Source organism: Symphodus melops, assembly GCF_947650265.1.
Source record: "Symphodus melops genome assembly, chromosome: 20".
Classification (NCBI taxonomy): Eukaryota; Metazoa; Chordata; class Actinopteri; order Labriformes; family Labridae; genus Symphodus; species Symphodus melops.
The window spans coordinates 16,800,076-16,815,555 of NC_136710.1; the positions used below are offsets into that span (position 1 = coordinate 16,800,076).

The 15,480-nt window shown below is 41.5% G+C and overlaps 1 protein-coding gene across 1 annotated transcript; it reads right to left on the reverse strand.

The window, feature by feature from the left end:
* Positions 1-11,411: 11,411 nt before the first annotated feature.
* On the reverse strand, positions 11,412-12,732 carry LOC306841677 (uncharacterized protein; the record flags this gene model as incomplete). Its single annotated transcript, XM_079371624.1, has 5 exons — positions 11,412-11,465; positions 11,551-11,579; positions 11,678-11,809; positions 11,914-12,597; positions 12,693-12,732. The coding sequence occupies 5 exons, from the start codon at positions 12,730-12,732 to the stop codon at positions 11,412-11,414; spliced, it is 939 nt and encodes a 312-aa protein (XP_079227750.1).
* Between the last annotated feature and the right edge of the window lie 2,748 nt (positions 12,733-15,480).

Below are 15,480 nucleotides of genomic sequence, written 5' to 3' on the forward strand. Positions count from 1 at the left end.
AAAAAAGCATTGTTAAAGAAATCACAAAAATACTGATAAAATCCTGTCTCACCACAGAAGACATACTTAATATAAATATCAATCAAATTCTAATGCTTCACACAATCATACACAGCTTCACTCCAGGTCGGATCCCTCTGCGTCCTTGATCTGTTGGTCAGGTTGATGCTTAAAGCGGCATAGTAGAGGTTGAGTTTGTTTCGGTAACCCTGACAACATGTGACAATCCATGTTAGCATGTAGTCATTGACATATATCCACTGAATGAAGTATCTCGTTGTGTAAAAAGAGTGATACAGTGAAGCGGTTATAGTCACCTCTGCGTTTGTCGTGGATGGAGCTGAAACTGTTGCTTGGGAATCTAGTTGTGGAAAAAAAAGAGAGTTGTGTTTTTTTATGAAACACTCATGTTCGATGCTAACACGCTATAAAATTCAAACAGTTACCTGAAGATCGGCAGCTGTTTCTCTTTTTCATCATGCATACTGAGAGAGCAATCACAACAGCCAGGATGGTGATGAATGTCAAAGTTCTCATTAAAAATTTCCCCTCATCTGCTGCGAATCAGAAAATGTGTTTTAAAGAGAGATTTAGGACCGGCTACAAAATGGAACAAGCCCTTTTTTTTTTAGAAAAGCGACTTACTATCAATTTCCAGCTTGGTGCCATTGCCAAACAGAATGCGTCCACATGTGACAACAGCGCAGTAGTAGGTCCCAGCATGAGAAAGATTCAGACTGGTCATCGGCAAATTGTAGACACAAGTGAGTGATTGTGAGATATGTTTGATCTCACACTGATCATTCCTTCCTCCACTGGTGTAAAGGAGTCCTGGGGGTGATTCCTCCAAGTTTTTAAACCAGTAAACACTGTGTTCTCCATCACAGGTCCCAGTGTGGATGGTGCAGCTCAGAGTCACAGAGCTTCCTTGCTTCACAGGTTCAGACGCCGGCTGCAGGATAAAAGGGAGGGCACTGGAATCTAAAATCAGACATGTTCGAAAGATGTTTAAAAGGACAATGAAAGGGAAATGTGCAGCTTAGCATTGTAAATCATCCAGATACCTTTTAAAACCAAAAATATTCCCTCATGAAATTCAATGGTTGATATGCTGGTTTGTCCACAGTAGTACATAGCCGAATCAGACTCCTGCACGTTAGAGATGATGAAATGGTAGAACCCTTCTCCGGTCTGAGCTGAAAACCGATTCTCATCTTTAAACTGCTTGAAGAAACTGACAACACCAGGCAGGTGTTTGTAGAAGGAGGACATCATTTGAGGTTTCTCCCCTGCCACCTGCTTGTACCAAGACAGGTAGTTTGCACCAGAGGGGACAGCGCACGGTAAAGTCACACGTTGGCCGGGCTCAGCGTACAGCAGAGCTCCATCTGAAAGACATAGAGGTTCATTAAAGAGCATTTCATGTAAATATTTGCAGATGTAGAAAGTTGAAGTAAACGTAAAATGCCTCGACATACATGCTGCGTGGAGAACAAGAAAGAGCAGATAAAACGTGAACATCCTTCACTCTCTGCTGTGAAGACTATGAAGGTGGTTTTGTTATTTGGGTCATAAAGACAGTCTTCTCTTTCGTCTGAAAAAATGTATACTGACCCAGATGAGCAGCTTTTTTATGTCACTTCTTGCATAAAGGGAAGTGGGAAGTTGTGTGGTTTAATTTTTTGTTTCTTTGATTTTGTGCGTTTTACCTTCAGTGTCTGTAGCAGATCGTGGACATTTCTGGAATTCTACAGCAAACTTTTGGCTAGATTTGCTTAAAATAACATGTTTACCATGTTACATGTAATAAATTCATTTTGTGTTTAAGTCTAAAGTGGACTCATCACTGGAGGCAGCAGGGTGCAAGATTGCACCCTCGACTCAGTAGTTAATTTGAAGCAACAAGAGCACTCAATTTAAGGCTCAAAGTCTTATGTTAATGAGATGAGAGCATTTTGGATAGATAAGGTAGCTCAGGAATGTGGTTTGCTTACACCTTGATTTAAAACAAGTTACATGTATTGACCTCATTCAGATCTGTGGGAAGATGCATTTCGTTGGGGTGAAGAAATGATAGTGTGTACAGAAAATTATTTTATTGATTCAGATTGAATACAAGCAATTAAGTAAACATGTCATTTTGCGTACTTATAGAAGGCTTTATGTATGAGATGTGTGTCCGACTTTCATTGAGCAGATTCTGTTTTACAGATGAGAGAATAGCTAAACATTGTGAAACAAGTCCAAAAGGCTGTAGCACACAGAGATGTACAACTTATCCAATCCCATGGTCAGCAGAGAGCTCCTCTGGGCTTCTCCTGCTTTCTTAGTCAGTAATCCTTGAGGCATTACTAAGTGATGAAGAAGCAGGCGAAGAAGTGGTGGTGGGAGTCGGGATGTTTTCATGAAGAAACTGATCCGGCTCAGTGCTCTTTTTAGAAGCGATTGGTTTACAAATGAAATTTGAAAGTCATTTCATTGTCATTGTGTTAGCTACTTTGAATGATGCAGCGTTAGTATAACAGCTGCTGCTACTTGTGTGTAACGTAGGTAGACTATGATGCTGAGCGTTATTTTAATAATACTTTGAAAATTGAGAAATTGAATGACATGTATTGAAGCATGTTAGAGATTTTAAAATGTTTATTTTTATTTCTTTATTTTGCATCTGGAAAATGTTGCATAATATCTGTCTCTTCCAGCAGATGGGGGGATTCCTTGTCTCGCCCGCAGACGAGGCAGACTCTGGATTTTAAATCAAGACAGGCAAAGAACAGCTCTGAGAGGCTATGTTTCCACATCATGACTGTGATAAGAAGGAAAATTTCTTTTTCTTAAAGAACAGAACTTCAACTCATACTGGTCCCCCCCCGGTAACACCTGTTCTCTCGCTAAAGTCGCGGTCACATTGGCTGTTTTCACAGGCTCAGTGTTTCTCTGTACAGAGTTAACACCTCCTCATCAGTACACTTGCTGGCTTAATCCTTGTATATCATAAACAGGGCCTTTCCCTTCAGCTTGTTGCATGCAGTTCAGCTAATGTCCAGTAGGAGTCAGTAGTCAACCTGCTGCTGAAATTAGATCATCATTACAAACTAATAACTTATATAGAGACCTAAAGAAGGATCCTTTAAGAGATGAGTCCTGTGTCTTTCACCAACATCATGTTATCTGAGGTGCATTTGTGTTTGTTGGACATTGATAAAAGAAATCTGTCTTGTTGTCAGATCCCTGGAGAACTGTAAGAATAGCTCAGCACCCAGAGTTCCCCATCCCTGATGTTTGATTAACAAGTCCTGTAAAAAAAAATAAATAAAAACATTTCTACTGTCACAGAAAAAAACCTAATTTTCAACACAAGGTGTGTGTAGTGTGAAATGAGGCTAGGGTGAGAAGTAGCCGAAGCTTGAATCCAATAAAAAACACAACACTTTATTTAGTGTGTGTTGTCATTGAGGTAGAATTGGGGACTCTGCAGGACGAGCTGCTGTCATCTCTGTTGGTGATTTTGTTCTCACATCTCTCAGCTTTTGATCTGCACATACAGTAGGTGCAGATTGCATTTCTTAGCCTTCGTGGATTATGCTAACTGTGTGATGTACCGTACACACTCTGCACTTTAATGTGACATTTATTAAGACAGACAGTTTGTTGAGTGATTTCTTGTGATTACACAAGATAATAACATAATATAGATACGCACGTCTACAGGAAAAGACACTACATGTGTTTTCAAATTCTACAGCCAAATAGAAAAAAAGAAACTTGCTCCTCCCTGGTCAAGCTTGTTCTCGTCAAGTTCAGCCCATGTGGTTTTTACGCCCCCTTCTCTCCCCCTCTGACAGGATGTCTATGTGGTTTTGTTGTCTTCGATGCTGTTGTTTGTTTCGACTGTTCATAAAAAAAGAAAAAAACTCAGCACAGACCCATTAGTCCTCTGCACTTACAAGTGAATGACTTTAAATAGGTAAAAACAAACACAAAATACAGCTTTAAAACAGAGTTCACAGCTCATACAGCTGACTTAAAGCTGTCCTAAGACATAAAAAGATGGAGGAGGAGATAGTGACCAGGATTTTTTGTTCACCGCTTCCTGATTGGTCGCCCGCTGCACACAATGATACAGTATTAGTCATTGCATGGTGTGCATGTGGCTGAGCACTGTGCAGAAAATATCCCTTATGCATTTATCTTTATTCTGTTGTCTTTCACAAAAGAAAGCTCTGTGGCTTACAGGCAGCATAGGGACTGTGCTGCCAGCATTATTAGATAGAGAACAATTGTCCAATGAGATTTATGTCCCCTGAAATCTGTAACGATTAGCCCCTTGCCACAACAGGAGGTGACGTTTGCGTGCTAGTTAAGGCAGTCAACTCGAGCTGTTCTGACGAAACACTTGACATGCCTCATTCCCAACAATCACCTGACAAGTCCTCCCTCTCCCTCTGCTCTTTCATTGCAAGCTTTGAGCTACACCAGTACAGTCTACTCTCGCTCAGCCCCACCCACCACCCCGGCATCCACCTATAGCAGGGGTGTCAAACTCCAGTCCTGGAGGGCCGGGCTCCTCAGACTGTTAGACGTCTCCCTGCTTGGACGCAGCTGAATCCAATGAGTGACTCGTTATCAGGCTTCTGCAGAGCTTGATGACAACACATTGTTTTAAAGCAGGTGTGTTAGAGCAGGAAGACGTCTAACAGTCTGAGGAAGCCTGCCCTCCAGGACTGGAGTTTGACACCTGTGACCTATAGGCTCTGACTGCGGGGGGGTCAGAGCCTACTATCTGCATCTGCATTCAATCAAAACTGAGGATTTGTTTCTGAAAAAAATGATGTTCTGCTGCAGTGAATATTTTAAATGATACAAACGTGAGTTGTCTGACTGAAACGCACAAACTACGACAAGGCAGCACTTCACAACAACGGCTCATAGAGCTGACTCACAAAGGACAAGATCAATACATAGATGAAAACTTAGGTGAACAACTTCTGGGTGTGGAAAAACGTCCGAATATTGAACAGAACACACAAGCAGATGAGTGGAAAGTGTTTGACCAAAGTTTACTGAGAACTGAACTTGACGTCTGACCACATAGGAGCTCGAGAAAGAAAAAAAAAAAAAAAACAGTCCTTTGTGTTTGTTTGTGGTGTAAAATCCTCACATCACCAGATATGCAGCAGCTCTTGTCACCATGATGTCTCTGAGCACGCCACCACACTGGTGTCATGTCTGAATAAAACACAGTGTGGTTTTAATGACATACTGATTGTATATAGATGGATGGATGGATAGATAGATTTTGATGGTAGAAGACAGAGGTGTTTGTGCATTTAGAAGCACATTCTGATCTTTCTACTTATTTATTTGCCTGTTCAACGACCAGAGACCACAAAGACCACAGGCATCAGTTTGTAAGGTCACGTGTTTGTGCATTGTTGAAGACGGGTGAGTCGTGAGAGTGGAAATATAGCACCTCGATCACATGAATGAAGCGCGGCTTAACTATAGAGGAAGAAAACATTTTATTTGATCTGTGCAGAGTGAGTCTTGTAGCTCAAGTTTACTTTGTCACATTTACACAGCCCAGTCTTTACTGAAGTGTCCGCCTCCGCTTACCAACGGCAGTTCCTCAAGTATCGACTTGAAGCTGTGTTTAAAAGCCAGATAGATGTAAATGCAAACAGATGTGCTTAAAGACGAACAAGACACCTGGAAAACACACTAAAGAGCATATAGACCCAGAGAAAAAGAAGAATATGGAGCCTTTAAAGACATTTTACACATACTGTAAATACAACAGAAATCCTGTGTAAATGTCTCTCTGAGTCCTGACTGTCTACGATGAGACAGAACACTGGCTGTGTGGTTGTCTGAGCCGTGTTTACACCACATTTACATGGACGGGACGGCCTTGCGTATAAATGCTGTTTAAGTCAAGGACTAGGAGATGAGAAGAATAACATACTCATTGCTTAACTGAATGTCAAGCGTTTTTAGATCACATCACTCTGTATCAATTTACAATGTGAAGCTACAGACCAACTGAAGCATGCTAACATTAGCCTGCTAACAAAACAATGCAGATCGAAGGAAACTGCAGCTCGAGCGAAGGACATTTTGAGCACTGACTGGGCATGATGGCGCTGAGTTATGTTCTTCTTCGTGTGAAGGCGAGGAGAGTGGGGTTGGTGGTGTGTTTAGCGAGAGGAGAAGGGAGGCTTCACTTTGAGGTAAGTGTCGCCAAACAGCGGTTTGTTTTGTTTTTATGCTGGTGATCGAGGACGACATCTACTGGATCAACAAGTATCCAGGACAGGTGGACACACTGGACTTATTTGCCAGGAGGGTTGAGGCCCCTGTCAGTTCCACCTCTTCGCTCTTTTCTAAACTGCTTTAAAGAAAGATGCAGGCCGCATTTCTAATTTGGGGAACGACATTGTTTGACGATTCTTCAGAAACCAAAGGGGGACATCACTGAGACTACGTCCATCTTTTGTACAGTCGATAGTTTTACTGCCTGACACTGGAATAAACACATTCATTTAAGATGTCGTCCCTCACTCTTGTTGATCTGTTGGTCTTGATCCTCCTTAGGGCAGCATAATGGAGGTTCTCCTGTTCACCCTGGTAATAATATTAAATAGTATCACTGCTTTATATTGTTTAATAGGTTATATAGACAAAAACCACATATGTAAAGTTTAGAGATTAAGCTTGAGAGATTAATTAAGAGAGGTTGTACTGAATGTAAATGAAGAGCTGGTCAAATAGCAGAACAGGCCTAAACAGAGGTATACTGGTTTCCATCGAGAGAAAACACACACCTCTATGGGATCCGATTCAGCTGAGGTTCTTGCTTCAGGGCCTGGATAAATAAAAAAAAGAAAGAAAAGTTATTAAAACCAGCCTTGCTCACTTATGTTGGACTGATCATTTTCATTTCATTTTGACTGAATGTCAACAGAGTGCTTTACATGTAACATGGTAAGTTGTTATCACTGAAAAACCATCATTAATATCCAGAGATGACAAAATAGATTTCTTCAGATTACTCAAAAATAAAACGTTGAACTGTACTCATTATCACAGGAAATTAAACATGTTTCTGTTTATTCTTCTGTTTACATGCGACCTTTACAAGACTGGACCATGATACTGTCGTTAAACCATACCATCTGTTTAAAAGTTAAGACTGAGGAGTGAGTCGTAGTCGTTCCCGCATTCATCTGGCAGCTAAGCTCGTAAAAAAGGCGTACTAAAAGCAAAATGAAGTTTCTGTAAATGGCTTAACGTTACAGTTGTTTTGTTTGTATATGTGAAACACTCTCTTCCTTTATATTTCACATTCTCCACTGATGCAAAATGGTTTAAAATCAAACACTGGGACAGCGATCTGTTTTTTTTTTTTTTTTTTTTTGTCAGTCGTATGTTGGTTGAGAAAATGGTTTGTCTCAGTGTTTTGTCCCTGAACACAGAAACAGATTTAAACAATGTCAGTGTGACCTACCTGTGCATCTGAGGCTGGTCGCCTTGTATGTTGTAAATGCTTTGTAAGCCAGTAAAAAAGCAAGGATGGTAGTAAGAGCCAAAGCTGAACTCATTACATACACCAAGAGGAGATTGTCTTCACCATCTGCAGATTAACATCAGGAGATTTCAAACATTTCTCACTTTCTTTCATGAAATATATAACGTAACATAACAAGTCTTTGTATGAAAGTTCCTTACCGATGTCCACCGTGGTCCCGTTTCCAAACACGATTTGTCCACATGATGCAACAGCGCAGTAGTATGTCCCAGCAAGAGAAAGATTCAGCTTCTTCATTGGCAAGTTGTAAACGCAGGTGTTTGTTGCGTCGGGGTTCATCTCACACTGCTCGTTTCTGCCTCCATGGGTCAAAAGGAGTCCTGAATTTGTTTTTTCAGAGTTTCTAAACCAGTAAACACTGTGTTCTTCTTCACAGCTCCCATAGTGGACTGTACAGTTCAGAGTCACAGAGCCTCCAGGCTGGATGGTCTCAGATGCTGACTGATGGATGACTGGTCGGACATTCAAACCTGAAGTCTTTACGTGGACAGTGATGCTCTTAATAAATTCATACACATAGGAAAAGCCACTCATGCAGTGGTAAGTAGCCGAGTCTGAAATGTGCACACCTGAGATCCTAACGTTATATTTCCCAGAGCTGATTTCCAGTTCAATGCGTGGATCATTCTTAAATGCACCAATCAGGGAGCCACTTTTGTCATGCTTATAGAATTTAGACACCAGCTCTGGTTTCTGCCCCAGACTTTGTTTATACCAAAAAAACATTAACGCCAAACTGTCTTCATGGACGCACTCCAAAGTCACGTGTTCACCGACACTGACCGATAGGAAACGTGAAGACGAGGACGACTCCAGGGTTAACACGTCTGCTGAGGAGAAAACAGTGCCAAAGCAAATGAATAACTTTACACCTTTCCTGAGAGCATATGTGAAGACACAAACACATTGTAGAACCCATCAAAGACAAAGACAATGATATAACACTTGAAAACAATTTAACTTACCCATCCTCCCCATGAGCACGCACGTCACATACAGAGCTAACTTAGCGGGTGTCATTGTTGAAGTTGATGTGGTTTCTTGAAAGAACTTTATATGTTGTCTCCTTTTTATAGACGAGACTTTGTTTGATTGGCCCGTCAGGATTGGTCACATGACTAGTTACCACACTAGACGCACACAGTGAAGCACATAGCATGGATTTACTGAGTACATGTCTCGTGTTGAGTTAGAAAGAGCACTCTTGAATTGTCTGTTTTGATGAATAAAGGAGTCTTTTATCCTATAGCCCTGTTAAAAACTAAAACGTCTATAAGAAACTTCTTGAATGTCTCAAGACGACGATCTAGTAAAATCTGATTTACTATGAAGAGGAGACACTAGTGAATCTGCGCTACACCCACTAAGAACGAATTGCAACCACAAATAGCTCCATCCTTTGCTGTCCACAATCTATTACCCGATATTATTTTTTTTCCAATTGTGCTTTTTTGCATAGAAAGGAAGCAGTTTCATCATTTTAATGGTAGCTTGTATTAATCATATTTTCTTTAGAAACAGTTACATGGATGATATTATGAAGAAGTTATTTAGTGCCTGACTGGTCCAGCTCAAATTACTGCCCAAGAGCGTTCGCATAAAGGGCGGCAGTAGCTCTTGGGTTGGGAACCGGAGGGTCGCCGGTTCAAGTTCCGATGCGGAACAAAATACTGAGGTTGGTCTGGTTTTTCGAGCACTGCCGAGGTGCCCTTAAACAATGCATCAAATCCCCACCAGGGGGCGCCTCCAGTGGTGGCAGCCGCTGCACTCTGACATCTCTCTATTAATGCGTATGCGCAACGGGCAACAGGACGCTGTATGCTCTGCAGTGCAGTTATCCTTGCATTAACACACCGCGTGTTCTGTTGCTTTGTGTCTTTTCGATACATATGCACAGGCACAAATGCCCTCCATTCTTTTTGTTAGTCTTACCCTTCCTCCCATAACTGCTAGTATTTCCAAAATATTTCTTCTCTAACCTGGTACCCATGGTTGGTCAGAACATTTCTTTAAGACCTATGGTAGCACACTTACAAGGTTAGTTTATTCATCAAACACAAACTATTTAGCTAAGAAGAAAAGTTTGATACCATGAAAGGCATTTTCGGCCCTCTCTTACACTTGGCAACAAACAGTATCGCAGTGCAAGTGTTGTTGCTATAGTATTACTTTCATTTCCGTACCAAACCTTGTGAAGACAACTGCACAGAAGCCCACAATGAGCATGTTGGTCTTAAAATAAGTTGTGGTCAGGTGCACAGTTGACGCATTGCTATCATACGACAAGGAGGAAACTGCTCCAAAGCAATGTTGACTGCTTTGATGCATGTTACACCTAAAGCACCTCTGAATAATCAGAGTTAGTCCAACCTCTTCAAGCCCTGCGTCTCACTTAGCACCCAGATATGGTGTGTTGTTTAACCAGCAAATTTAGAAATAGACTTTTCACCATGTGGTTGAGACGATGTGCTGTAGAAGGTTTGTCATGGGGTGTTTTCAGAAAGAGTGCTGAGCTCCTATTGGTCGGCTGTGGCTTGGTTGGACCTGAGGTGTGAAAGTGCTTTGAGTGAGATAGCTAGAAAAGCATTATACAACCTCAAGTCCATATTCAATCAATCAAAGTATATTTCTAGAACACATTTAAAACAACCTTGGTTGACCAAAGTGCTATACAGGCAGAAGTCACACTATAAAAAAGACAATGAAAACAATTAAAATACAATAAGTAGGAAAATTAAATAAAAAGATGTCAAGCTCAGATTGTATTAAAAGCCAAAGCTTTTCTATTACTATAGCTTTACTATTACCATGTACATTTCAATGGTAGCATGTGTTCATCATATTTTCGTTATTTAGGTCCTAACTGATCCAGCTGAAAATGTCTTGTTGTGTCTATGATGTATCAAGTACATTGTAACTGTCCATGAGCTCGAGTCTTTACAAATGTACCTCTTTTTATTTTTTTTAACCTCAAACATCTTCCCAGTTGATTCGAATAGATGTCATGGATGAATCATGAAAATAAGTTTCCCTCAAAAGCACAGCTTGAGCAAAGTTTACAGCTCAGCATTATAGAAAAGCCATAGAAATACAGACTGGCTGTAGAGTACTCTCCTTTCTACTAAGTGAAAAGGTGTTAGACCATATTCACAGAAGCCTGGAGATAAATATGGTTCTGTGAGATATATGTCACCCTGAACTCGATTACTTTATTCTTGTTTGGATATTGATTTGCAGTTTATTAGTGGCAGCAACAACAACAACAACAAAAAACAAGCTGCCTGTTTAAAGTTGAGTGCTGGGTCTGATGGTGTGCAGTGCATGATGCTTTTTTTTCACTATGCTTTGTGAGGGCAGCTTTGCAGAGGTGCTAAATGCTGAGGCCTGAGAGCAAGGTCTCGAACTTCCTCCAATGGAAACTCAAGGTTTCACCACCTTCACCACATGCGTGAGATGTAACTGTTGAGAACTGGCTGTAGATTGAAAGAAACACCCTGTGTGTGTGACAGAGGTTTAGCAGGATATTTATAGATTACATGGGCTCTCATGAGCATGCTTTGTCTATTTTTCAATCCAGTCTCGTACTGTGTGCATTCATGATGACCCAACTGTCCTTTATCCACCATTAAACCACTACAACCACATTGCACTAAATATTGTTTATTTTCATCAATGGAATTTTCTGTTGTACAATTACTTGTGCGAAATGACTGAACAGATGAGTTAAAAGTAATAAAAACATAAAAACAAAGTCCTTCTTCACTTCCTTCTCACTCCAGAGTAAACACAGTCTGACGTCACGTTCTCCTCTTGGCGATGCCGCTTAATCCTTCTGTTCAGACTCAGCTGCATAGTGGAGATGGTCTGCATCATGGCTCTGGTAATGACAAAGTGGAACAGACCATGTAAAAGATGTGAACCCAAAAAGTAGCTCGTTTTCATGAATTTTGCTTCTAGCTTACATTTATTTCACCTCCCGTCGCATCAGACGCTGCAAATAAGAAACAGTTTCTGTTAATCAAGGTTCATAATGGATCGAGAAAGGCCAACACAAGCCAATTCTTGGCCCATTTATTCTAAAAGTTTTACCTTTGCAGATGGAGCATGACTTCTTCTTGATCTTTTGCATGATAAATGCCAAGACGAGTAGCACAATGATGAAAAGTGCCAAAGCCACACTCAAGAAATATGCAAGGAGAGGGGGGACTTTGGCAGTATATCCTAAATTGCAGTCAAGATAAAAGAAGTCTCACATCACTATTTGTATTTTATTTGAACAGAAATAAGAAAAACAAAAGCTTGCATTATAAGCTGAAAGAATTTACCTCCAATCCATACTCGTGTTCCGTTTCCAAAGACTACCTCCCCGCATGAAGCCAGAGCACAGTAGTACATCCCTTCATCAGAGGAGCTCACAGACTTTAATGGGAGGTTTAAAGTGCAGTTTCTCATGTGAGACCCTGAGTCTTTAATACACTCCCCTGCATTGTGATAAATGATTGCAGGCTGAGCTGCACCACGTCTGAACCAGTAGAAGCTCTGATCATCGGCACATGGTTCAGTCTGCACTGTGCAGCTCAAATTCACAGAATCTCCCATCGAGAGCGGCCCTAACGCTGACTGATGAACGACAGTTTGGGTGTTGGCTGATGACGATTTGACATGCAGAAAGACTCCTTTCCCAAATTCAACTGTGTCGTATTCTAAAATCCCACAGAAGTATGATGCTGAATCTGACAAGAGAACGTCTCTGATTACAAGATTGTTGACGCCTCCTTGTCCTACAACTTCATACCTGTCTTTGTACGCTGGGGAGATGGAAGCTTCTCTGCTGCCTGTCCTCAGTTTTGATATGATGAAAGGTTTGCCTCCCAAGCGCTGCTGGTACCAAGTAAAGTAAGTCACAGCATCGTTCTCAAACGAGCAGTGCAGAGTCACCTTCTGTCCGAGTGTTACCGTTATCAACCCGCTGTCCTGTTTTACATCAGAGGTAACCGCTGCAACCTGATCTGGAAAGAAATTAAAACGTGTTTCCACGAATGATAAAACCTCATCAATCTCACTTTTCAACATAGTTTCAGGAAATCAAGTCTTGTATACTCACAGATTTTACTGATAAGGAACAGAAAAAGTTGAAGTGACATCGTGGCTGCACTGTGTGCTGACTGACGCTCTCAACTTTTTCACACGAAATGAAGGCTGGTCGTGATTGGCTGATGGTTTGCTTTACACTCAGACAAGTGATTGGTTAAACAGAATCTGATCTGGTGGCCAGAGGTGATAGTGAGTCTCTGTAGTTACATCGTTTCTATTTGTCAGTAAATTGGAGGACAGTGGGTGTGATGTGTTTCTATATAATTCGAGGACATTTCAGCTCCCAGGTGATTCTCTCAATCAGGAGAATTTTTGGCTCTGGTCTTCAGTAATGACAAAAGTTTTTCATTGCCTGTCAGTTGAAGATGTGCTGAATTGATTATTTATAGGATGTGTGTTTTCTAAGGGTGGGTTGGTAGAACGGAAAAGAGTTGGATGGACCCAGAGAAACAGCAAAAGTGCTTTTTATTCATCAACAGACTGCAACCATCACATTAATAAGTTTGTTTCCTTCTCTTTGCCGTTGGTAGACTCAGACATCTCTGAACAGGAAAGTTGGACACATGGATCCTGCAGCCACATGTCCGATGTGTCCTTGGGCAAAACTAACCCTCAGTTAATCCTGCTGCTTCGGCCGCGGCGAACGTGTGTGAATGGCTCATTTAAAACCAAGGGTCACTTTACATAGCAGCCTCTGCCATCAGTGTGTGAATGGGTGTCAATGAATCAGTCTTTATTTGTATAGTGCCAACAGTTTATCTGAGGAAGTATAATTCAGGGAGTGAATGTGTTGGTGAAAGTGCTTTGAGTCAGAAGAATAGAAAAAATTTAAAACATCAAGCTTCTGAACTTGGTGTTCCTCAAGACCTTTGGGGCGGCAGTAGATCAGTCCGTAGGGACTTGGGTTGGGAACTGGAGGGTCGCTGGTTCGAGCGGACCAAATACAGAAATTTGTTGTTTGCTGGAGAGGTGCCCTTAAGCCCTTGAGCACGGCACCGCATCCCCTCCCCCCAGGCCCAGACGCAGAACACGCGCTCACACGATCCATGGGGGGCCCCATTTTGTGCAAGTAAATTGAATTTACCTCGGGATCAATAAAGTATCATCATGCTCTGCAAATGCGCAAAGGATGCGCATGCATTTTGCTGAGAGGCGCGCTTAGAGCACCGCCACCAAGTCAGCCTGAGGCAGGAGAGAGAGAGAGAAAAAAAAGAGACGCTATGATTGAAAGTGCGAAGCATCACCATCTGACCAATCAGCAGTCAGATGGGCCGGTAGGCAGTTGTTTGCAGGTAGAGAGAGAGAGATGGCTTCCAAACGTCAATACGATTCGGGAGCTAGCAAAAGAAAGAAAAAGTCCAAACAAGAAGAGGCCCGTGCTTGTTGTTGAAATAACAAAGAAATAACTTAGTGGCATATAAACATGAACTGCTAGCATGTCTGCTCGTGCTAATCATGAGACAGAACAGATGATAATTGTGTTGAGATGTGCACTGGAGATTACATTTTCAAGTGGCCCTGAGGACCATTTATTAAATGTCTTGTTAACTGAATATTTTCAGCTTTATTGAAAAAAGGAGTTTTTAATTGACCAGTTGGTGGTCATATGTTGGCTCAGGTTTATAGTTTATCAATCTATGCTTTTATTGTTCCACTTTTGATAGAGGCTGTTTATTTGATTCATTTCATACTGTCTTTATAATTTTATTAATATTGCATTAAATGAAATGTATTGTCAAATATATTTTTGTTACCAGGGATACCAAAACACGGACCACCTTTATTACGCTGCTGTCAACCTGACCAACAGATCAAGAGGTCAGAGGGATCCAACCTGGAGTGAGTGTGTGTACCACGGCTTCAGGAGCTAAAACTGCACCTGTTACATTTGTGCTTATTTCTAAAGTGATGCAGATTTTATTATCTGCACATTTTAAGAGTTCATGTAAATTTGGATCAATGGGGTCTCCAGGAAATGTAACTGATGGGTTTTTTTTATTAATTGAAGCAGGTAAAACATCCTCTGAAATCATTGAAATCATCTTATGTAAATATTACTTTTCTTCTTTATTTCTTGTGAGTAAGGAATGCAGTTTTGCATATTAGCCTCATTTTGAGGTTCCATTAATAGATGCTGTAGAAGCTTGAAAGGACTTGTTGTGAACAGTTTTCTTTTTGACCTCGTCAGACTTTAAATCAGTACATATATTTTAAATTGTTTGACAGACTTGATCCAAAACTATTAATTAAAATGGAATCACAATAAACTATAAACAGTAATGGCTTGCAGTCAGAAGATATTGATTTTACATACTGTACGCCAGAAGCTGTCGACTGCCGCCCGATCCACACTGCACCCGACCCCTACGGCTTCCTCTGTGGATGGTGGAGGTGGAGATGGTCCACAGGAGGACGGGCCCGTGTTGTCCTTTCGGACTGAACCCGTCCGGGCCCCACGGGCAAAGTCCCGGCCACCAGGCCCTCTCCTGCGGGCCCCAACCCCAGGCCTGGCTCCAGGGTGGGGCCTCGGCTCCGCCATGCCGGGCGACGTCACGGTCCTATTTGTGTTTTTCATCATAGAGGTTTTATGAACTGCATTTAGTCTGACCCGTCACCTAGGACCTGTTTGCCTTGGGTGACCCTGCTGGGGGCTCAAAGCCCCCGACAACATAGCTCCTAGGGTCATTCGAGTGCTCAAACTCCCCCACCACGATAAGGTAGCAGTTCAGGGGGGAGTCAAGCTCAAATATATATTACTTTTACTTAATTATTATAATGTACATAGCCTATGCAATGTG